The 24,892-nt window shown below is 40.2% G+C and overlaps 3 protein-coding genes across 3 annotated transcripts; 1 reads left to right on the top strand and 2 right to left on the bottom strand.

Annotated features, from left to right (window-relative positions):
* Window positions 1–159: 159 nt before the first annotated feature.
* Window positions 160–6,377, top strand: txlnbb (taxilin beta b; the record flags this gene model as incomplete). The annotated part of the gene is made up of 10 exons (XM_080042217.1): window positions 160–164; window positions 2,308–2,557; window positions 2,874–2,965; window positions 3,192–3,362; window positions 4,469–4,663; window positions 5,000–5,119; window positions 5,218–5,292; window positions 5,391–5,483; window positions 5,663–5,758; window positions 5,874–6,377. Exons 2-10 carry the CDS (start codon window positions 2,323–2,325, stop codon window positions 6,375–6,377), a joined length of 1,581 nt encoding a protein of 526 aa, XP_079898343.1. The 5' UTR covers window positions 160–164; window positions 2,308–2,322.
* Window positions 6,378–7,576: 1,199 nt separating this feature from the next.
* On the bottom strand, window positions 7,577–14,495 carry golga5 (golgin A5). Its single transcript, XM_080041774.1, has 13 exons — window positions 14,315–14,495; window positions 13,105–13,761; window positions 12,461–12,652; window positions 11,942–12,161; window positions 11,731–11,854; window positions 11,097–11,300; window positions 10,608–10,778; window positions 9,993–10,121; window positions 9,774–9,872; window positions 9,193–9,409; window positions 8,698–8,797; window positions 8,543–8,606; window positions 7,577–8,043 (listed from the first exon to the last, which is right to left on the bottom strand). The coding sequence occupies exons 2-13, from the start codon at window positions 13,751–13,753 to the stop codon at window positions 7,963–7,965; spliced, it is 2,250 nt and encodes a 749-aa protein (XP_079897900.1). The 5' UTR covers window positions 13,754–13,761; window positions 14,315–14,495; the 3' UTR covers window positions 7,577–7,962.
* Window positions 14,496–15,100: 605 nt separating this feature from the next.
* On the bottom strand, window positions 15,101–24,530 carry rtf1 (RTF1 homolog, Paf1/RNA polymerase II complex component). Its single transcript, XM_080043086.1, has 18 exons — window positions 24,397–24,530; window positions 22,476–22,586; window positions 22,123–22,267; window positions 21,488–21,689; window positions 21,080–21,203; window positions 20,781–20,892; window positions 20,243–20,381; window positions 19,719–19,896; window positions 19,381–19,463; window positions 19,184–19,271; window positions 18,977–19,084; window positions 18,797–18,874; window positions 18,428–18,549; window positions 17,533–17,590; window positions 17,308–17,385; window positions 16,981–17,076; window positions 16,544–16,658; window positions 15,101–16,293 (listed from the first exon to the last, which is right to left on the bottom strand). Exons 1-18 carry the CDS (start codon window positions 24,478–24,480, stop codon window positions 16,187–16,189), a joined length of 2,028 nt encoding a protein of 675 aa, XP_079899212.1. The 5' UTR covers window positions 24,481–24,530; the 3' UTR covers window positions 15,101–16,186.
* Window positions 24,531–24,892: the final 362 nt, after the last annotated feature.

The following is a 24,892-nucleotide window of genomic DNA, read 5'->3' as shown; positions in this document are numbered from 1 at the left end:
GAGACGCACAGTACCTCTGTCCTCCCTCTCTCTGCTCAGAGTGAGCTGTGTTCCTCTGGGTTATTTTGAGGTGCTCTTATCACAGCTGTTGTATCTGTGTGGTGGCAGCCTGTCCCGAGCCCCTCGACACACTCTTCCTTTTCCCTCTCTGGCCCTTGGTCCTGGTAAGACCCTGTTTGCTCATTATCCCACTTCTTCAGGGACATTTACACTGAAATGACATAACAAAAAAAGATTTAAATTATGTGCTTGAGATGGTATCCATCCTTTCTAGTCTTAAATGGTACTAATAACTGTTAGATTGAAGTTGATGAATTGCTGAAGCTTTGTTGGAAACGAGAAGCAGTTAAATCAACTTGCCTGCGACACTGTTTAACAGAATGGAAGAGATTAAGAGTTCTAAGAAAAGACAACACTTTTCCTTTTAATTATTTTTTTCAAATTGTGCACTACTATTGTTTCCTTAAACAGTGAAGAAATCAGTAACTCATTTACCTACTGTCATGTATTTTTAGTTGAATTTCCATCTACCTCCTTTTAAAATTGAATAAAGATGGGGTCACTTATGTAACACCGATACTTGCTTGATATACACTACAGTAGTTCTAAGTGCAGCTTTTGTACGCACAACCACTGACATTGACATCAATAAGAGTGGATTAGAAATAAATAAATAACATGCCCATATTAAGAAGTTCCTAAAATAGCATAGGGGGTCTGGAACAGGTGCCATGTGCTCTGCTTGTGAAGGCACAGGCAGTGTGAAGGCAGCAATCATTTTACGTACGTAAACAGGCTCTGGCTGTGAGCCTCAACAACACGAGAGAAACAGCCATTAAAGCCACGGTATATCACTTGATTTAAATCAATATGATACAATGAAAAGCTTTGCTTTCAATTGATTACGGTTAAATCACATTGGTCAAAGAAGCAACATTATCTAAAAACCTTTGCTTGTTTTAAATTTAAAATGTGCTCAGAGGAACTTTCAGTTTATGTTAATTCTTGCACCCCCCTCGGACAAAAGCTGTTGTGTTTTTACTACGCCAGCTGTTGTTCCTGGGTGAGCATACCCATGACAAAGGCTATAGGAAAACTATATAAAAATAGCATTCTTTGCACTGATGGTCTCGTTTGCTGTTGCATGTAATTTAAGATCATCAGAGGAAAAATGAGACCTTAATTTTTCCTTGTAGCACCTTTAAAGCACAATATGACGTAAACACTAATCAGGCAGTAAGTCAGTAGCAGAAACAGTTATAAAACAATAATATAATAATAAAATACAAATATGTTTGTCACTGGGCTTTTCGGTACACAATATAATTCTTAATTTGTCTGTTTGTCTGACTAATTGATTCATCTACTAATAGCTGCAGCCATAATCTAATCTGCAAAGGGCTAATATCCGCCAATATGTTGATTTAGACAATAGAAGTTTTATCAGTGATGCTCTATCGGTCATCTTCACGGTTATAGCAGGAAAAGCACAGGTGTAAATAATACAATTTATGATGCTTCAGGGTCCTGTTGTTGTTGGTACATGGTAGCTCATTGTCACTGGGAGATTTAAATAGAACAAAGCCCTCGTTAATGTCATTAGTAGCACCTGTGTTTTTCCTACTATGACAGGTCAAAGTGTCCGCTGGCTATTGCAGAGCTTATTCATACAGCCTGAAATTAGCACATCCACTTTAAAGGTGGAGTCAGTGATTCTGGAGAATGCTTGGACCAACCCACCATAACTAGCAACGATGCTATCGATATAGGCTAAGATACTCATAGGCTTATAGCCTACTGTGGCTTTGATAAGTGTTTGGCTTCAACACTTATTTAAATATTGAATGGCGTATTGTCATACTTGTTACAGTAGGCCTACCTGTAAAAAATCCTATATTTTTATAGTGTAAAATCTTCAAAAACGTTATACAGATAGCATTGGTCCTAGCTACGGTGGGTTGGTCCGAGCCCCTTTGTTGACATACCAGTTAACAGAGCCTAGGGACACCCAACATCAGTTCACACAGTATGGAGAGGTAGTGGATGTTGAAGAGATATTCACTGATTTTGACAAAAAGTGATTTTGACGGCAAGCATTCTCCAATCGTTGATTCCACCTTTAAACAAAAGCTATTCCAGTTCATTAGGCTACAATTCTAAATTAGTTGATAAACAGTGGAGCTTAGCGACTGTCACACAATGGAGTAAATGCTCTTACACATCATGACAAACTAAACATTCGGATGAGAAGAATATCTCATGTATTTCTCGAGTTCGTCAAAGAAACTAAATGTTTCCCTCTCTTAGGAATATCTCAGAATAATGGAGGCTTGTCAGGAGAGCATCGCTACACCCACGGGTCCCGAGGCTTTGCCAGCCGAGGGTCAGAACATTGACCTGACAGAGGACCTGGCCAAACAGCTGGAGGACATCATTAGCACCTACCAGGCTCCAGAGATCCCCGCTGAGCCAGAGGACACAGAGGAGGTCACACCCGTCAAAGAGGCAGACAGCCGCAAGGACCAGAAACTGGAGAAGAAGATGCTCAAAAATCTAGGTGTTTTTTTCTTTCTTTCAAAATGTTTTATCGATTTAAGCTAAAGTGGGTCTCATTCAGCCCGGTCAGCAAAAGTCAAAGTTGTACTGACAGCGATAGGTGTGTAAGCAGAGATGTAACACATGTAAGTGAAGCCCTCTGCAACAGCATGCAGGTATAATAGTATTTCCACTTCATGCCTTTTATAGTTGAGGAGTTGTCAAAATTATTTGCCACTTCCAAGATCAGTTTTCTTTGATAAATCCTGTTAGATTTACGAGTATATTAAGCTCACACCTGACGAAACTGACAAAGAAACTTTTTTGTGGCCGTACAGGGAAGGAGGCCATGCTGCTGATGCAGAGTTTGAGCAAACTCAAAACACCAGAACAGAAACTGGAAGCCATCATCAAGAAGCATGCTGAGCTGGTGAGTGGATGAATACAGAAAAAAACAAATGGTTTTTACTCTGAAGGCAAGGCAAGGCAAGTTTATTTATATAGTGCCATTCAAAGTGCTTTACAGGGGCATAAAATACATTCAAAAATAAAAAAGGTAAACAGTATTGAAATTACATAAGGGATAACAAAAACCAAAAGGTGAAAAAGGGTAAACAATACATATTCTTAAACATTTTCTCTGTGTGTTTATGCAGCTGGAGGAGCATCGGAGTGATCAGAAGCAGCTGAAGGTTCTGCAGAAGAAGTTTCTACAAGTGATGAAGGAGAAGGACCAGCTGCAGAGCGAGCACAGCCGGAACGTGCTGGCTCGCAGTAAACTGGAGGGGCTCTGCCGAGAGCTGCAGAGGCACAACAAGACCTTAAAGGTATTCTTCAGCTTCCGTCCTGTCTGCTCCTCATACAGTAGTGGAAGTTGGTTGTATCACTTAAGAATGAAAGTAAACTAAATCTCTTTCAGTAGTGGTATCCATTCAAAATCTGAGCTACTGACATTTGCATTGCTGATTTTTGGTGCCAGGTATTGGTACCATGTTGTTGCTGTACATATGAGGCGACATCGGCTGGCCCCAAAAAATCAACCATTATGTTATAAACGGTTCAGGATTTGACCTTTAAAACTAACACACCCACACAATTTGTTGCTCAAACTAGCACAGCTTATCAGGCTGACTTTTGGGGGAAATGTATTTCAGAATACATCAACAATATATTTTACACTAAATGCAAGGGACAGGTCTTGGTTTTGTATATATTATTCGAAGCTCTACGCAGGATACAACATTTATATTGGAACAAACATACTCTATTTTATACTGCTGTACAATGTGGAACGTGTTTAAAAATGTTAAGAGACATGAATCGACATTTAATGGTAAAATCAAGGGCTCCAGAGGTTAAAACGTGATTGCCCTTTTTTGTGGTAATTTAGGTGAGAAGCAGTAACTTCTGAACATAAATTTAACCGTGTTTAGTGCTGACTTAATCTATTAGGTGATTATTCAATTAGTAAATGGAAGAGAAAATCAGCAAAAATGCCAAACATAAGAGGGATTTCCAGTTTTTTTTTATGTCTAAGCTAAATATCTTTTGGTTTTGGTGCAGTGAGTAAGACATTATAAGCAACTTGAAGACGTCATCTTGGCTTTTGGATATTGTGAATGTCATTCCTCCCAATTTGCTGAAATGTTATAGTAAAAAAGGATAAATCAAAAAAAGAATTAGCAGATCAATGGATAATGGAAATAACTATGTGTTGCAGCTCTCATAGTTTCACAAGTACAGGAGTCATTTAAATCTGGTCTGCTTTCAGGTTTGACTTTCATTTAGCTCCCAGTGTAGCAACCACAGATATTTTTTTACTGAGAAAAAAATCTACATATATCATTGACACCAAGTGCATACCATTTACATAGTGTCATAGTATCATGAAAAAGGTTGTTCTGATCTTTAAACATCCATCCCTGAAATGCAGGAAGAGACACTGCAGAGGTGCAGAGAGGACGACCTGAAGCGGAAAGAGATCACAACCCATTTCCAGGGGACACTGAGTGACATTCAGGCCCAAATCGAGGAACACAGCACCCGCAACGTCAAGCTGTGCCAAGAGAACAGCGGCCTGGCAGAGAAACTGAAGGGGCTCATTACTCAATATGACCAGCGAGAGACGGTATTTATCCTTCCGCACACTGAGCATGCAATGGTTCAAAACAGCGACACACACAAAGTCTGAAAGTGGATCTATAAAGACCCAAATCTACATGTAAATCTCTCATCCTGACACATCCCGAACTGCACTTATGTGAAATCTTCACATATCTGGGCCTCTTGTGTCAGTTTCAAGCACATGAATCATTGGCACATCTCACCCATGGTCTTGCATTTATTAGTTGCAGTATTTCAGTTTAATGTGGCCAATGCTTCCCCCGAGCAAGAAATAAAAACAGCTCTCACACTTTTGCTTGAAAACGACTCGTACATTTTCCCCACCGATTGTCTCTTCCAGAACCTGGAAAAGGTCTTCAAACACAGAGATCTGAAAGAAAAGCTGCTGGAAACCAAACTCGAGCAGGCCAACTTGTTTCTGAAGGAGGCAGAGGACAAGCACAAGCGGGAAAGAGAGATTGTAGGTTTTTTTTTTCATTTATGTATCAGCATTTGAACTCAAAAATATATTTGCAATTCTAATCTCCTCAATTCTAAGCTCATTTTGATATTCCACAGATGATCAAACAGACGGCGGAGGCTAAGTTGCATGTGAAGCAGATGAAGGAGCAAGAAAAGGACATGAAGGTCCAGGTACGGTAACAGGGCATTCGTGGGCAACAACGCTGGCTTTTGATTTCCTACCTCTCCAGAGGCCCTTATAACGCTTTTCTCTTCATTTCCCCCTTTAGCTCGAATTGTACTCCAAGAAGTTTGATGAATTCCAGGGCACGGTATCAAAGAGTAACACTGTCTACAGCAGCTTCAAACAGGACATGGACAAAGTAAGAGTGCTTTCAAAGAATGATTAAAGTCTATACTTCATGATATTATGTTCTAAGTTGATCAAGTGAATACATGACCCACTTGCATAGTCCTACTACACTCTATTGTGGCAGTTATTTTTGAAGAAAAAAAGGATTTGATTGCGCAATGTATAATGTGATTATTTTTTGTGGTGTAGATGTCCAAGAAAATGAAAAAGCTGGAGAAAGAGTGCCAGTCGTGGAAGACTCGCTTTGATGCCTGCAATAAGGGCCTCGTTGAGATGTTGGCAGAAGTAAGAAACATTTTTCGTCAGGCATTTATAGCCCAATACAAGGATTGATTGTTTGCTGTAAAATTAAGACAATACAGAAGCTATTTTTTTTCTTTTACATTTGAATCTTTTACAGAAAACCATCAAGGAAAAGGAGTTTGAGCTCGTCGCCATCAAGAACCAGAAGTTGGAGAATCTGTGCCGGGCTTTGCAAGAGGAGAGGAAGGGTCTCTATGAGAAGGTAGTACAGGGAGCTGGAAGTCAACCAGACAGCAGCAGCACTACCGAACCAACACAGAAGGAGACAGTCCCTAAGGTGCCGGAGGAGACCCCTAAAGAGGACCACCACCCCGAGCATAATCCCGCAGCGCCTGCCTCTGCTGCTGCCCCCACCGCCAAACCAACACTCGAAACTCCACGAACCAAGCAGCTGGCTAACCTGAAGTCTGAGCAGGAGCGTCTGAAGGAGATTGCCAGTTCTTTCACGATCTCTCACATTATCCCGACAGAAACGGAAGAGGAGCAGCAATCACAAGGACTCTCTGACGGCGCCCAGGAACCAAAGGATAACCACATAGGAGAGGTCGAAGAGGACGGATACCAAGAAAGGAAAAATTTGGAAATGGAGTCGGTTGATTAATGCTGCAAAGTAAAACTGTAAAAAAATAAATAATAAGAAATGTGTGAGATTCATAGCAATAAAAAGTCAAAAATATGCTGGCCTCATGTTCAGTGTCTGAGCGATTTAAGAAAGCTTTCATTTTTGTACAGGTCTGTAAAAGGCCAAATACAACTTAACAGTTGTATGCCTTTTCTAAAACTTACATCAAAAAGTATCCATAAACCCATACTACAAACACACAGTTTAATACGAAAGCAAATAAAGTCAGAGGGGATACTCAAAACATTGTTTGCAACAACCCATGTTATTCATTCATTTCATACAATATTTCACATTCTTCATAGGAATAAACAAAAGGTAAATACCTTGGCCACCACTGCTCAGTGCTTACTACTTAAGGAGGGAATCTTCTTGTATGCATCTTGCTGGCCCTTTATTGTTTTCCTTCTGTAAGTGATTTTAACGATAAAACTTCTAGCTAATTGATTGTGCTGCTTCTTTAGCGCTGTTTTGCAAGGTGCGTCGATAACAGGTGTCCGAAACGTGTGTCGGGCAAAATAAGTTCCGCTCCAATGAATTCTATTGTGACAGGTAGGAAAAAAATTGTGACATTAACACATTAAACTAACTGCCAATGTGCGGCAGTTTCAAAGATTAATGGCATTCTTTAGTCAGAGTAGTTATTGGCTTTGAATAACATGATGAATTTCCTGTTTGTATGAACACTGAACAGTAAGATAGCCTATGTTGATTTCTTACAGGAGAGGATATCGTTTATATTGTATGTGTTATATAATCCTCTGAATAATCATTAACATGACAAAACCATACACCAGCCTTTCTGATAATCACTATACTGTATGTATGTTAATGAAAACTTAAACACATTCTGGAAAACAATTGTTTAACAATTGTCAGCATCAACCATAATGTTATATAGTGCATGTTTTTTAAATAACATTTATTACTACAGATCTGATGAAATTTGGCAATGTTGCTATTAAAGCTTCGAATTGTTATGACTTATACTTTAATATAAAAATAACAGTTTAATAATGTTTAATGTATTAAAGAGGTATGCTAGAAAATTATTATTGCACTTGCTCAAGACAGACATAGGAAAGTGGTTTGTGTATAAGCTGTAAAATGAATACATAAACTAAACTATACTGCTTAATAGACATCTCTTTCATATATAAGAAAAGTTTGAGACAATGTTGTTTCTCCTAATTAATTTATTAAAAGATTATTTTTTACATAGTGTTAAATACAATCTCTCAAGAGAACAGAAGACGGAAAGCATGTGATGAGAAATAAAAGATGTGGGATCATGTTTGATTTAATGTCCTTTCAGCAGCGACCCAATACATTATATAACTCTGTAATTACTTTAAAACCCAAATGCCGCCATCAGCTATCAATCTTCAGTTGATGACAAAAAAATAATAAATCAAGGGAAATGTCTTTAATTTATAGGATATCTGTGCAAAACAGGGAGTCAGGACCCAGAGCCCATATTCTAGCAGCTTGTACCATCCTTACGTTGAAGGCCGTAGGAACAAACATCTTATTCACAGCCAACTGTAAAAATACAAGTCTTCTTCTATCTTCCATCAGGATGATCGCGGTGCATTTCTGGCGTGTAAGTCAGAAGAACTATCATGACCCAGAAGTGCAGTAGCGCCTGGGGAAAAGAAAATTAAAAAGTTATTCATTTCCTTAAAAAGGTACAGTGTGTAATAGTATATTTTGGCATCATCTAGTGGTGAAAAATCTAGATTGCAAGGCTATCTCAAGCCCTCCCATTAGGAAAATCTACAGAAGCCACGGTGGCCTTCAAGGACAAGAAGCTAGTTACTAAAGATGGCATCATCCACCACTGACTGTCTTTCGACAATATCAAGTGATTAGGGGATTGTATTTATTTATTTATTTAGACACCCACTATTTATAAAATCGTGTTGGGGCGTTAAGTTTGTCCCTTCTGGCGCCCCCCTTTCCTATGTAGATATAAAACGCTAATTCTAGGGTAATAAAATAATAATAATTCTATTGTAATATTGTATTTTATACCATTTCTACAGACTTTGTTCTGAACAATGTACCTTCTACACACACTGTACTTTCATTTAACCATTGTTGATTAAGCTAAAAAACATGGCGTACTGTTTTTAGATACTCACAATGTACAGGATAACGAACACTCTGGCTATGGGGTAGCGCCTCAAGAAGATTCCCAGTCTGATGCTGAAATGAAAAAAAATTATCTATTTATCCCACAGTGTAATTATAGTACATTTAACAGTGAGGTTAAAAAAAAAAACGTGGGAAATATTACCCGAAACGGTCGATGGTGCTGGCTGCCTTGCGTACTTGGCCATACACTCCCGGACTGTCCTGGTCACTGAAAAGGACCGGCGTGTTCCTTTGTCGTGCCCCTGAAAAAATACAACAAACGGAGAAAAAGACACCATGAGTCACATGTAATTAACTCTTTCATTAGAAGATAAACTGATTACATTCTGAAGGTCCTGGGTCCACTCTAATTCCAGGATGAACCGATTAGATTTTCTCATCTCTTTGAGTTGATGTATCAAAAATCATCATATATCAAGAATGTAAGTCAGTTCTTGTGAATGTTGGTATTGCTGGATCTGTCCGTCTTTACGTTGAAATGCATCATTAAAAATATTGTTTATAAAAAATGTATAGAAAGTAAATCATTTTGTTTCATTTTGACTAAATCTTCTCCAAAATTCCATGTAACCCTTGTGCCCTTGAACAATCCCCCTTGTTTTAAATACAAATCCCTTTGACCCTCGTCCACTCCTACCTGGCCCCTCTAGTCCGCTCATGTTGATGGTGGCCCCCCCGCTCTGTCCCTGGGCGTTCTTCAGCTGCTGCTCCAGACGCTCCAGCTGAAAGGCCAGAGAGCTCTTCTCCGTTCCCAAAGCCTCCAGCATGGTCTGCTTCTGGATCAGCGTCTCCGTCAGCTGGTGGAGGCGATTCTCCAGCTCCGTTTGGCTGTTACTGAGAGTCTTGTTGGTCAACTGAGAAAAGAAAGTCAAGAACACTGTTTGTCCAATTGGTAAAAATTCAGATGCATTTCCCATAAGCCATGCTTCTTTCTCTTGTCACTAAGCAGAAGGGGGGGGGGGATTTAAAGATGCAGTGTGTAATATTTGTTAGTGTGTTTACATTTTCTAACAGATTTAAACAGATGTCTTTGATTATTTTGTATTCTAATATTCAAATGTTTTTGCCGAGTGTTGTTTTCGTACAAGCCTGTACAAGTTTCCGCCGCATCCACACATGCACTGTTTCAGCATGTGTTTAATGTCGTCAGCATGTGTTTCATATTGTTTATATGTGAAATTAAATTAAAATAAACTCTAATTATAAAAAGGGACTGACCTGGTTCCTGAGTTTTTGGATTTCATCTTCTCGGTCCTTGATTCTGCTCTGCTGAGTGCTTTTGGCTCGATGCTGCTCTTCCTCTAGATACTGCAGCTCCTGTAGTTTAAGAAAAAAGACAAAAGCAGTTTGTAGATATAAGTACATTTCTGAATGTAGATTCAGGATAGGTCTGTCTGTTACAGTTTAACATGGTCTCCCTCTCTCTCTATCTCTTACCTGTTTGTAGCGTTCCACCTCGGCCTCCAGCTCCTGCTTGGCTCTGCTCTGTAAAGCCTGCTGCTCCTCTAGCTGCATCTGCTGCTCCCGCCACGTCTCCGCCTCTGTCAGGGCCTGGTTCTCAAAGTCCTGGGAGGAAAAAGCATATTTTTGAAGACTTTTCTGTTTCCCTTTTATCCTCTCATTTCTTATTTATTTATATACATTTTTTCTTTGCTTTGGCAATTTCTCTGCCTGTATTTGTTCTTTGTTTTTAATATCTCTTAAATTTTCTTTCCAATTAGCCTTCTGAGAAGAGGCTGTCATGTGCGTGTGTGAGCGCTGCGTCTAAATAGCTTTGTCCTTTTTCTTGACAAAACAGGCCTCCATCATTTACAGGATTTCTGTCATCACTTTTATAGCATCTTCAAACACAGGCATTGGTGCTGCTGCTGTACACGGTCATACGCTCTAAAGTTATCTATAATAAACATACATTAAACAGCAGTTTTAAATGGCGGTAAGAACGTTCCGTTGCTATTTTTAAATACCGCAGAATATAGTATTATCGTATTACTGCACAACCCTAATTCAGTATCATATTTTACACTTCCTCTGCTATTCCCATCATCTCACCTGTATTTCTATCCTCAGTGTGTGAACTTGTGCCTGTAGTTTTTGGATGTCCTCCCTCTGCATTTCCTTCTCGTGACGCAGATCCTCCACCTCCATCGCCATGGCGCCGCCGCCCTCCAGGGAGTCCAGACCCGATCCCTCCTTCAGACTGCTGATCAGCTTCTCTTTGGACTACAGGAACATTCAACAGGTTAAAGGTAGAGTAGGCGATTTTGTAGAATGCTTGTTGTCAAAATAACTTTTTCGTCAAAATAAGTAAATATTTTCTCACGATCCCTTACCTATCCGTACTGTGTGTCTAGTGAAAAAGAAACTGGTGTTAATACACAGCCTAAGCTCTGTAATACGTACAGGTAAGCGGATTGTGAGGAGATTTACTGATTTTGACAAAAACTGATTTTGACATCAAGTCTCTGCAGAATCACTGTCTCCACCTTTAAGCTTTAAAAACTACAATTATGGGTTGAAAACAATGACAGAAAGTCTTACTTGTAGGATGCGTGAGGCTTTGTGCTTGTAGTCTTGTAACTCCTGTTTGAAAGTCTCCGCTGAAGCTTTTGCACTTTTCAGTTGCTGCTGGACGTCGTCCACCCTGAGCTTCTCCTCCGCAGCTCGCCGCTCGGCAGCCGTCACCGTCTCAGCGAGGGTCTGTCTCTCAGCCTCCACTTTGGACAGGCGGCCCCCATACTCACTCTACACAACAACAGATAATTAAGCAGACGAATAATTTAAATTTTGCACTTAGTCTAGACTTTAATAACTTTTTTTAGCTTGTTGCCTCTAGGGCTTAATTCTCTCTAATTAGCTTGGCTCAAATACTGGTAGTCAATAGCAGTGTTAGCATGCCTCCGTGGACAGTCAGATGACAAACTTAACAACATCACTAAGCAGTCCTGTGTGCTTGATGGGAATTGTTTATTTTGTCACATTATGGGTAGCTCTATATTTTTAGCACTTAAGTCGCTCTTCTACTCATATACACGGACGTTTTGCTTTGTTGACCTACAAAGCACATCCATGGTGTTAGACATAAAATGCAAAAAATAAAGAGCATAACATAAGGTGGTGAATAAACAAGTGACAGTGTCATACACAAAAGTAAAAATATCTTAATCATGTGCACCTGCATTTGCCGGTAGCTGTCTTGTTCCCTCCTGAGCGCCACTTCAGTCTCTCGCAGCCTCTGCTGTGACGTATCAAGAGCCTGGGAGTGCATGCTGCTGCCTTCTGTGTGGTTTTGCATAATTCTAAAAACCAAACAATAACAAATATTATTTAAAAGCAATTAAAAAATGATCTCTAGTTCAAAAGGTGATGAATGGAGTGTACAGTACCTTGACTTTTCCTTCTGTGCCTCGTCTAACGCGGCACTGCGCGACTTGAGCAGCTGGTCCGCTTCATCGAGCCTGATCTTCAGTATGGCCAGTTGACCGTCTTTGGCAGAGAGAGCTTCTGTGAGGTCATCAACCTGCGACCGAAGCTCCCGTAAAATCCTGTCGTTCTGAGACTGCTCGGAGTTCCATCGGTCTGCACGTAGACGCGTCTGGTTCAGCTCTACAGAAATAGAAAAAAACACTAAATTAGTGGGAAAGTGTTTTTTATTTATTTATAAATTTAGTCAACTTCAATGGCGCAGAGTTTACACAGAAACATTCTACCACTTTACGGTACAAACATAGACTAATAACCAAAATACAGATCAAAGGCAATACAGATTTAATATAAAATAATCAAAAACCAATCAGATAAAAGGGGGCGCTCATGGTGTAGTGGTAAGCGTCCCCCCCATGAGGCTCAGTATGTTATAACAGTTATGTAGGCCAGCTTTGTTGCTGGGTGGTCTCATCTCTTACCATCTTGTAAGTCTTTCGCCCTCTGTATGACTGAAGCCATCTCCTGGTTGAGGGAGGCGACCTCACTGCGCATCAGCTGGTTCTCCAGACGCAGACTGGACAGGATCTGGCTCTGTGGCTCCTCTGTGGGGGCAGGGGGAGGGGGAAGGTCCTGGGGAACAGCCATGCCCGAGTCCGAGTCCTCAGCTGTGTCTGTTGGAGGGATGGGACGATTGGAAGATTTTATTATGAATCCCATTGATGCTGAGCAAGAGCAGAGGATATATTATTTTTTCGTCCTAGAACAGTGTGTATTCTTATCCAACGCATCAGTGAATATCATCCATCTGCATCCGGAAGACATTTGTTTACTTTACTTTATCAACTCAAACTTGGCTTGAGTAAACACAGCTGCTCTACATGTGACTCAAATGAAAGACAAACAGAAAAACCTTATTTAAAATTGATAAACTTTTAACTTAATGTAACAGTTTTATTATTACCAGAGTTGTATTATTTTATGTTGGTATTTCTACCCCTTTCTGAATGAGCTTTGTTTACAACAAAAAAAATATGGTACAAAAAAAATATATATATTTATTGGGGATCCCCATTAACTGAGGCCATAGCTGTAACAGGCAGGGTGTCATTAATAATAATCATACCTTGGCTCTGTTCTTTTGGAGAGCTCTCCTCGGAGGTTTTGACGCTGTGAGCTGACAGCGAGCTCATGCTTGAGGCCCGGGACACGCCGCGGGTGGAGGGGGGCGTGGAGGGGGCCGAGGGGACAGTGTGAGGGGTCAGGGAGAGAGGAGGAGGAGGTGTGGGTGTCAGGCTGTGGGTGTCAGTAGTAACCGGAACCGCCATCTTCACCATCTCTCTCCTGGAGTCGCCCCTACTGTTGACTGGAGGGTCCGAGCTGTTCAGAAAGTCAAAGAGCATATCGTCATCCACGTCCGCGTCGGGCTCGCTCTTCTTGGGCCTCACGAAGCTGGACGAGGCCTTGGAAGAGCTCAGGCCACCGGAGGAGGGGACACTAGTAGCAACATTGGCGGAACTGGACAGCAAAGATGAACTGGATCTTCTGATGTTGCCAGCTGCCGCGGAGATGAACCCATGTGCATTGTCAGTGGAGGGATAAGCGTCAGTCTTGTAGCCCGCGTTGTTTGGATACTCAGGTCTGACGGTCTGTTCTGCCTCATACGAGAAGGAGGACGTCCTCTCCTGAGTTTTGACCAGCGCTGTGGCGGCCCCCTGGTCCACTTTGTTCAGGAAGTCCTCAGCTTTCCCAGCCAGGTCGGTAAACCACGACATTATGGATCCTAATAGAACATAAACAACAGAACAGAGGATGAGTGGTTTGGTTTGTCATCATCTCAAAATTTCATTTCAGGTCATTCAACTAAAATGGCATAAAGAATAATGTGTAACTTAAAAGTGATGTCATGCCATGTTGATCTTAATGTGAGAGTTATTTGTAAATCATTTAAAAATAGATGCTAACAATTTTGAGTTTATAAATTGCAACATCAAAAAAGGTTAATTAATTAAATCCAAATCCTTTTAGTACTTTTTAATAATCTGACGCAACCCTGTTGGTAAGTTTTATTAAGACTTCTGAAAGATTGATTTAAGACATTTTGTTTAATTAAAAGCATTTTAAGGATTTGCATTAACCCTGATTCACATCACGGAGGAGCAGGATATACATACAATCGACAGTGCATTATTTATGCCGACAAATTGAAATAAAATACTTATTGCAGAAGTTGTTAGCTGCTGTTATAATCTGATCATAAACACCAGTGTAAAGATATTTGGCTCAGGATAAAAAAAACTCCCATCCCTGCTAAAGCTAACAGGCCTCCAACGTACCCGCTTTTTAAACCGACGTCCAGGTCTCAAAACGTCTCAGCTACCGCCGGGGTTTAACTGTGGGACATGTAAGAGAAACACACCGCGCCGGTAAACACCGACAAATGTCATTATCTTGTCAAATAATAGGACATTGGTGACTCTCCTCAATACGTGGACCAGGAAACACTCTAAAGCTAAGGACCCCACAACAGAGCGACGTCACAGAAGCCTGATCAAAACTCCAACCAATGAGATTCCAGAAGCACGTCACCCGCCTCCTGCGCACGCGTGAATATGAACATATGAGTCAATGGTAAACAATGATGATTTAAGTCACTGATTAATTAATTTGAAGGTGTTTATATGAGCATTGGGCTTTGCAGAATACTGTTTAACTACTTCTATCTGAAAAACAAAAACAACTTGGAATAAAGTAAATAATAGTTCAAGCTGCATTGTTTTCAGTGGAAATATTTCAAAATAAAGCACTCAAAATCAGAGCACCTCTTTTGTTCAATTATCATGCAATTGTCATCTAGTACCATCTGAATCCGTAAGACATTATTTAGCTCATTTTATTATTGACTGATTAATGAATGATGCTTGTGAAAATGTTATAGTGTAATAATGAATGCTATGTGAACTGTAGTTAAGTACAGAAAGTGACACAAAAGGTACATTATCTCTACATGTGTCTATATATAATAATAAAGCTTCCATCTTAAAGTGAATAAAAAACCCTCAGCAGGTGACTTGTGTTGCTGCAGTCCTATAAATTAGAAACTGACACGGAAGTTATGAAACAGTGCCTCTTTATTTTTTCCGCACTCACTCCAAAATGCATATTTACATGGCATGCCACATCAATACAGGAACTGACTATGGACACAATCGATAACACATAGAATCTGCTCTGGGAGTTTTAAGGGGGCAGGGGAGTTATCCCACAAACAGCCAACCTAGAGATAACAGAAAATAGTTAACACCTTAATAACCAGGCCAGTCATAGAAAAGGGGTTCCTCTTAAATTGGGTCGTTTCAAAGACTTAAAAAGTGACAAATGTCCATTTGACGTGTACCGAACTTCTTCACATTTGTCACGGAGGGCTGGCGTCGTTGGTCGGGTCAGAGATGGTGATCACCTGAACTCGGGGCTGTTATAATTTGGGCTGGACCGCAACAGGTAGATGATCACACATTTAGGTGGGGCAGGGGTTAAGATTTACAACAGCATTTCATGTGAAGACAAACTGTTCTTAGATATCCAGTCCAGTTGTTTCAAAATGCCTCAACAATCTAAGTCTTCTAAGATAGTGTCCTTGTTCCAAGGTAATAATCCACAAGCTCCGTGTGTGTCCGTCCAGAAAAAAAAAATTACAAAAAAATAATGGATTCCAGAAGATCCAAAAGAGGGGCAAGGGGTAAAGTTAAATACAGTTAAAAAAACAACACAGCACAACTCAATATACGAGTTTGAGTGTGATAATGCAAAAATAACAAAATAACAATTATCTGGACAAGTTTCTTCAGAGAGGGATCCTTTGAGAAAAAAATGTTGCAGCTGCTAAATCAGTATTTTCTCGGTGTTCCGATAAACAGTCTGTTGTATCAACATTCAAACACACGTCCTCACACACACACACACACACTCTCTCTCTCTCTCTCTCAAACACACACACACTCACTTTCTCAAACACACACTCTCTCTCTCTCTCACACACACACACACACACACACACACACACACACACACACACACACACACACACACACACACACACTCTCTGTCTCTCAAACACACACACACTCTCTCTCTCTCTCTCTCTCTCTCTCTCTCTCTCACAGCCGATTACACATGCATTGTGGTTTCTGATAGACGGCCCTTCTGTATCAGATCAGCCCCCTCCTCTTCTTGTAGTCTTCCAGGTTGAGGGACCTGCGGGGGGCGCCGTCCTTCACCGGCAGCGCGTTGGAGCTCACTGATAGAGACTTTGCCTCTGCAGAACACGGGAGCAATGTTAACACGTCTAGTTTGATGACAACCATCTTTGTAACACAGGCTTAATAAAAGGTGGAGTCAACCATTGTTTACATACCTATTAACATAGCCTAAGCTGTATATTAACACCAGATTTGTTTATCTCAGTGCACATACAGTACTTACAGGTAGCAGATCATTAGGATACATTCACTGACAAAAAGGTCTTCTCCAGAATCACTGACTCACTGTAAAAACAATCCTCTCACCTGCGTTGGGAACCTGTAGGTCGATCTTAACGTCAAAGTCATGCACTTTAAACAAGTCTTCTGAGAGGTCAGTGGATGGCTTGGCGAGATCTTTGTCTTTTGAGATTAGTTGACCCTAGAATAAAACAAACACAGGATCAGACACTTCAAATTAAAAAGGAAGTTAATTCGCCATTGTATTACTACAACTAAATTTGTGTTGGCCCTCTCCTGAAACCAGGGCTCTAACCACTACCCCACAAGCGCTCCCCATCCGTGCTAAAAAAGCTCCTCGAGTCCTCCTTCAGATCAGTCAAAAGCAGACAAATAGAGAATGTGACACCGCTGTAGTGACCAGCCTAGTGCAACAACATGCGGCTTCCTGTTTGCATGATATGTTGTTTAGCTTGGAGTTCACTCTCCTAATGCATTTTATATGAAGTTCTCTCTCTGCTCACATAGTTCTTTTCTCCAGGAAGATCGGTAGCCGACCCGGAGCCGTACTTCTGGTTGAGGTGAGCCAGAATGGCCGCGTGGACCGACGGGTCTCTGGCCTGCAGGATAGAAAACAAAGAATTTGACAAGATTAATACAAAATTTGTGTTTACTAGGGGAGGTGAAAAAAATAGATTCATGTAAAAATCTAAATTCCGATCTTCTGAGATTAGGCATTGATTCATAATTTGCAAAAAAAAAAAAAAAAGAAAAAAAAACCAAAATACATACATTCAATACATTGACATAATATGTACAGAAAATTTCGCAAATAATTCTGAAAGCCTTACATTAGACACCATTGTGGGTTTGCATTGTCTCCGCGTGAAAGGGTCCATTTGTGTGTTTTTGGTACTTTGTCCTTCAGCCTGTGAAAATATAAATAAGCAAAGCAGGAAAATATGAACACAGTTTTTTTTCTGACACATGCCACAGGTTGGAGAGCTCAAAGTAAAATGGTGTATGAGAAATATTTTACAGCAACATTAATTATTAATTATCAAGGTAACACTTACTACAAGAGCTTTCTCAGACTCAACAATGTTCCAGCTTCTGTTTCTCTGGTTGATGTAGCTGGATGAGAGAAAGAGAAAAGAGGAGAGTCAGAGGCAATTCTGACTGAAACCAGATGATAGTGTTATATCCTAGAGTGTATATTTAAAAAATGTGGAAAGGAACAAGTCCTCAGGAATATTTCCACCCTGTGCTCTTTGAATGTAGAAGATGTTGTTGACCTAATCTTAAAACGAAAGCTGCGATCTGTTACAGTTCAGAGGTAATACAGTATTGTTGGGTGTTTAAAAATATCAACAGTATTCCTTTAATTACCGTCATAATGCCTAAATGCATAATAATGCCTCAAGAGTGTGTGTCCGTGTACAGCTGCAGCACAAATGCATACACACAAAGCTATTCAGACAAAGCACTCATCATTACCACCATGGGTCTGGTGACAGCCTCTTCTCAGAAGTGTTAATTAGAAAGAAAAAGTGGGGAACGCAAACAAGTTGGCCCTCCTGAAAAATGCAACTGCTGCAGTTTGACAGCATTTTTGGTTAGAAGACAGCCAGAGATTCTGTCTTCAAGCGCTATTCAGTAAAATGTTGTGTTTGGTGAAAGTAACTTTATCGTGATGGAGATCAAAGTAATGATGTTACATGAAGTGTTGGGCGAAACATTTGGGGAAAGTTAAATCAAGAAATAGTTTCACCTAGTAACCATATCATCTATATTATTTCATTCCCAGCAACCTGTTATGTTATGTCTCAACCAGGGAAAGGAACAAATACAACAACAAAAACACACTACTGCTGATGACAAACATTTTTGTAAGCTTTTGCAGTCATTTGTTTACAACCATTTTAACTGCCCAATAGATTAGAAAAGTATTCATAAGTGTAGCTTGCACACCTGATGGCAGAGATGCTCTTGGTCCTCTGTCTGTCCAGCATTTCTGCTCTTTCCTCCAGCGTGTTCAGCTCATCCTGGATGTTCTTCACCTTATCACCATCTCCGCTCTCTTCTGCCATGGCCTTCAGTCACAAAAACAAACAAAACATTAGTGACATAACATAAGTAAGAGCCTTATAACCACAAACTGATGATAGATTTAGGGTCACTACATGTTGTCAAACAAATGTACAGATACAAATATGACAGTTGGGATATTTCTTCATCATTTATGGAATTAACAGGCATGACATTTAATATTTAAAGGCTGCAAGGAAAATCATAAACAAACTACATCTTCTATATACAGAGGTGGTTATTTTCTGTTACCTTATCTTTCAGTAACGACGTCTTCTTCATGGCGTAATTGGGTGGTGCTTTTCGGAACCGGTCCTTCTCCTTCACAATCTGAAGAGAGCACAGAAAAGTAAAGAATTAGGTTTGTCCCCTGCAATAAAGCATGAGCATAATGCATGAAACATGTATTAACATCTAGATAAACAGACTTACATCCTCTATATCTTTGTCATTGAACTTATGATTCATAGCTTCTTTGATGAGCTGCTCCTTTTTGGTGATTTCTTCGAGAGTTGGTACTTGCATGCTAGCCACGATCATCTGGAAAAAGGAAACAAAACGGAAAACGTGAACCCAAACTATTTATGACGGCTCCACGTGTGTGTCTCTTTAAACTGATGTTAAAATTGTTTTACTTACCGCCTCTTTCCACTTCATGAATTCGTTCTCTGTAAACTCCTGATTCGATACAAACTCGAGCCTGAACACCCGCAGGTCACCGCCATGTCTGCGGAAGATACACACGCAAGGGTCACATCAAGGGTAATCAGTGGACAATGACTGGTTCTCGATAATCTGCTTTAATATGTATCAAGTGTCTGTATTTGTTTACCTACCTTAATTGTAATCCCTTGTTTGTTCGCGTTGTTCCAAGTTGGTAAACTTTCGCCGTCTCCACCACATCCACAATCTCAGCGACCTTTCAACAACAGGGGAGGAGTAAAACTAAATCAAGCTTCACTTATCAGGAGCGCCTTGGTAGTCGAGTGGTTAAGGCGTATGCCATTGAACCGCAATGTAGCTGATTCGATTAAAAAAAAATAAAAAAATAAAAAAATCAATAACTAGTTTTTATTGAACAAAAAAAACTTTGGTTCAAATTAATGGTTCACTTTCACCACTACACAATATTGAACACTGTATTAAATAATCGTAACCTAAACACCAAGCTTACCCTGTAAACTGGTTTACTGCTGCTGTTCCCTATCCCTATCCTGACAAAGCAGCCGGTCACAGTCTTAGCAAAGAAGGGCATGTGGCACCAGCGCTCCAGCTTGTGTCTGGACAGACGGACCCTGTTCAGCTCGTCTGGTAGTGAAACGGGCTGCGACTTCGGCGGAGTATCTTCTTTCCTGTGAACAGAGCAGGGTCAAGATGTTAGTTTTAGTTTAGTATAGGGCTTTTATTTTAAACATGTGAGAAAATAAATGAAATTAAAGAGGATAGCAAATGAATTAAAAAAGACGTTTATGGAATGTTTTTTGGTTAATGAATCGATATGTCAACCCACAAAATATTAAACCATTTAACATGTCGGTAAAAGGAGTAGTAAGCAGAATATACGTATTTAATACTACCCCTTCTCCACACAATTAATAATCATGTATTGACTTCCAAATTTAAAAGCAATTTCACAGTTACTCGAAATAAAAATAAAACAGGTGTTGTGGTGATAAATCACTTCAAATAGAAACATACTCGTCATCACTGTAGGACGAGGAGCGTGAGCTGCGATCGCTTTTGACTGAGGACTTGTCATCGTCCTCCTCCTCTTCCTCCTCATCGTCAGAGTAGACCTCACTGGTCTTCAGGGGCTGCCGCTTGGCCAGGAGCTCTGCTGCTCAACAAAGACAGTGAAACAAAGTCTTCAGTGCTCTTTACATTTATCCTTTTATACTGGGTCTGCACCTTGGTATGCTCCAATAGTGTACATTTAAAATGTATTTAGTTTCCTCTAGATTGCAAATACTATAAATAATCTTCTTTATTATATTGCACTTTTAAATGTCTTTGTATTTTGGTACCGTTTAGTTTTCCATTACTTTTTGCAACATTTAGAATTTATCAATTCTAACTTTTTTTTTTACTCAGAGAGAACAGATTTTACTGTCACACATAAAGCAGAAATTGACCATGAAGTTGACTTGATGAAACATCATCTTTGAAAGCAACTGAATAACTGCAGATCACTTCACAAAGTAGTAACAAAATAAATAATAATAATAATGCCACCAACCTGTTCGGTTTTTCTTCTTCTCGCGTTCAGCCTTGAGTTCCTCCATGGCCTGGGTCTTTTTGTCAAGTTTTTCGTCACGTTTTGATCGTCTCTCCTTGTTGTGTGACATGACCTGGAGATGGGGAATGATTACAATCACATACAAGGGACACACAGGGGATAAAGAAAGGGATTAATGATGCCACCAAATTAGCCTGATTTAATATTGATTCAATAAAGAAAAGAAAAAGCAAGAACAGGGCAGTCAATATCAGAAATTGACCCCAAAAAAACGATATATACAATATCCCTGAACTCACCACTTGTCTGTCACTGTCTGGAACCTGAGATAGCTTCCTCTTCTCTTGCTCTTCCTCCTGCTTCTTTTTCTTCTCCTCTTTCTCTTTCTTCTTCGCCGTCTTGAGCTTCTTCTTAATTTCAAAACTGTGGAAGCAAAACATAGTTTTCAGTCAATTAACAAAACACTCAAAATGCATTGATGTTTTTTGAGAAATTACATGTAGCGTCAATCGAGACCATCGGAGCAAAGAATGCTATTTTTATATAGTTTTTCAATGCATTTGTCATGGTCACGCTCACGCTCACCCAGGAACATCAGCTGGCGTGGTAAAAACACACCACTTTTGTCCAAAGGAGGTGCAAGAATGAACAAAAAGTGAAAGTTCCTCGGAGCACCGGTTTCACCTAATTCCACTGCTTCCACTCACCGTCTCTTGAGCACCTCTCTCTTCTCGATCCTGTTGAACAGCTCCTGCTCCCTCTCCTTCTCAGTCATCTGCTCCAGGTTGGCGCGGTCCTCGGCGTCTCCCATCAGGTCGTCATCGTAGCCGTCCCTGAACACCTCGTCCTCCGAGGAGTCAGAGTCTGAGCTGGAGGAGGAACTGTTGCTCTCCGAGTCCGACACCTCGCCTGAAGAAGACGAAGGGCCATTTCATTATTTCATGGGCACAAATGGCACAGAGAAACACAAATCATTCAATTGAGTGTAGTCACACAAATGGTGACGAAGTCCTACTGATCAATAATGGCTACATTTAAAAGGTGGAGTCAGCGATATTGAAGAATGCTGGTTGTCAAAATCAATGAAATATTCTTCCCATTTTTTTAGGGCACATACAGGACACCCAGGTTCCCCAGGATTATGAGAAGATATTCACAGATTTTGACAGAAAGTGACTTTGACAACAAAAGTTTCAAAAATAATTCTCATTGAGATGCAATTAAAAAAGTTATTTTAAACAGTTGCTTGTGATGTTTAAGATGTTCAACTAATATAATAAGGGCATGACTATATACAAGCATCAAGCCACGTGTTCTGCCCATGCACACTTAAGACACATACCCTCTTCTGGAGCAGAGCTCTCCGCTGAGCTGTCTCCATTTGAGCTGCCAGACGTTTTATGGACCTTCTTCTTCGTGGTGTTTTTCTTTTCGGACCCTTTCCCCGGCTTAACCTTCTTTTTGCCTTTGGTGCCACCCACAGTCCACTAGACAAAATGGGTGAAAAGTTGAGTTTTGGTTATCAAGTAACAGCAATTGTAATAGCACACTAGCTCAAATAACAGCAATAGATAGAACCGGGATCTATACTATTAGTAGGAAAGTTTTAGTAGCAAAGTGCTTAATAACTAAACAAGAACTCCTACATACATTTTTAAACTGTATTGTTTTTCTAATGTCTGTCAGAGTAAATACCTCATCATCACTGTCGGATGTCTCGGAGTCTGAAGAAGCTGCAGGTTTGCTAACCGGCTCTTCCTGATCGCCGGAATCAACCCTTTTCCTCTTCGCCAAAGTCATAAGCTCCTGAAAATGAGAACACAGTGATTTGGTTGAGATCGAGTACCAAATCATAATCACACATAGTGGGGAAATGCCTCCTGCAAGTGTAGCCCTGCACATAAAATGTTTCTTGAAGATCCAATTTGAGTACACACATCTCTCTATACAATTGTAAATTAACCTAAACTATCCACCAGGAGGATGCATTGGGATCCAATATTTGCATTCCAATCTACCCATACTTCCATGCTATTCAGTATGCCAGAAAAAGATTTATGATATCACTCAGGCATGTCAAATGTAGTAAGCCAAAAATACCCTGATGCATTTCAGCTTTATCAGACTGCATTTTGCTGTAAACCAGCATGCTTTAGTAGTATGTAAAAAAGAAAAAGTATGTGATTTGGAACGTAGGGATAGTGGGAAAGTGCCATTGAGCTGATTATATTTAAGGAGTGGCTGACGCATCAACTTTGCAATATAGCAGGATTTGCATCAAGACGGATTTGGAAGCTTACTGAGTGACGACTAGCTGGGTGAGCAAGAGCTCATGTGTATTTTTGTTTTGCAGTGCTCAGTTTCCCGCTGGGAAAATAACACTTAAACAAGGAAACAGAATCCAAGCACAAGTGGCCACAACAACAAAAAAAAACACATTCTGATGGTAGGTGTAAGCAGCAACTTGATTTATGAAAAGCTTTGATTCAAGGTATTATTTCTTAACCAGGCCCTAATACATATAAAGAAGATAATACAAAAAAATAGGATAAGGCAGCAATCTAACTTGGTATTTCTGCCAAAGTATAATCATTAAATAACTCTTGATTCGTCTCATTTCATATCTAAGGTTTTGGCACCAAATTTTGGAAAGTAGTTATCAAAAAGAGTATCGATATGTATCGGTAATTAGTATCAGTATTTAAGTGTCTGTCTGACTATATCAATAAAACTAAAAAAACTAAATCTGATATAGGATAGGTAAGCTGCATCAACATCAATACTGGGAGAGGATTAGTTGCATCCCAAACTCATATATTCAATAATGCACTGCATGGTTTTGTCTCCTAACATGAAAACACATTGTATCACAAGGAGCAAAGATGATTTGTGCCACCCAGGAAATAAAGTTAACTCAACTACAGCTGCTTTGGTGATTTGTTTACCACTACAGTATCTGTGTCTGAGAAATCAACTGTTTGTACTGCCCAGTGGCAGGTTTTGTACAGTAACTACAGCAGTAGTCCCGTTCATTCCCGCTCTGCAGACAAACATGTTACACTAGCTTCTTGACAGCTCTTGTTTGACAACAACACATAAATAGACCTTCAGCTCTGCATGTTGCTCATGACGTCACTCAGGAGATAAGGCTAAATCAAGTGCGGCTCCAGTTTATGGCAGAAACATGTCCTGTACTAGATACGTGTGAAAGCGAGTAATCAAATTCCTACGCCATAAAAATAGTACAAGGCCGAAGTCAAGAAGCTTACTACTCCAAAGCAGTAAACAGGCCTGTGGCGCGGTATTTTATTGGCAACATAACACTGTAGCCTATGTTACCTAAACGTTAGCATAACATGTACGCCCCACGCTAAAAAGCTGCTTTTAGTCACATACTATGGGGATCGTACAGAGGCCCATCAGAAAACCCATGGACGTTTATTTCACTTTAGGAATACACTCTGGGTTTGTAAATAACATAGGCCCACTCTGAGCTTGTTCACGCGAGGCCAAACATAGCGCAGTCAGTTAGCATATGTTAGCTTCACCTCAAGCTGTACCTAATAAGATATCTGCTGGGACTAAAATAGGAAAACATAATAAAACGCGCACCTACCTGATCTAAGTTATCATCGCTAGCACTGTCTTCAGAGTCAGAGTCTATCACGACTCGACCTTTCCGCTTCTTTACATTCACCATGATTAGCTGCGGCTAACCTGCTAGCTACCGCTGTGTCGTCTAAATGTTGGATGCTAACCTAGTTAGCACAGGCACACAAAGGCGCTACTGAGCATGCGCGCTCATATTGATACCTCAGTTACCGCTTCGTTTAACGGGTCTGTCAGGGAAATTAAATTCAAATGTATGTTTTTGTAAATCGCATTAATTGTTAATATGGTGTGAATAAAGAAAAAAATACGATCACGTTAAACGTTAGCTGAGAGCAGAACTACGTATTGACAGCGAGCGGATCAGTCCGGACAGGAGTAAGTGATGCACATGAGCTACGTTCAAGAACCGAGATATTTTAAATGTTTTACTAATGTTAACTTTGAATGCTCTTGACACAGTAAAGCCCAATGGAGTGCATTTGTATTATTTACATTGGGTT

This window comes from Ammodytes marinus, assembly GCF_949987685.1.
Source record: "Ammodytes marinus genome assembly, chromosome: 15".
Lineage (NCBI taxonomy): Eukaryota > Metazoa > Chordata > Actinopteri > Uranoscopiformes > Ammodytidae > Ammodytes > Ammodytes marinus.
Note: the sequence above shows the minus strand (reverse complement) of the source record. Positions and strands in the feature narration are given on the sequence as shown.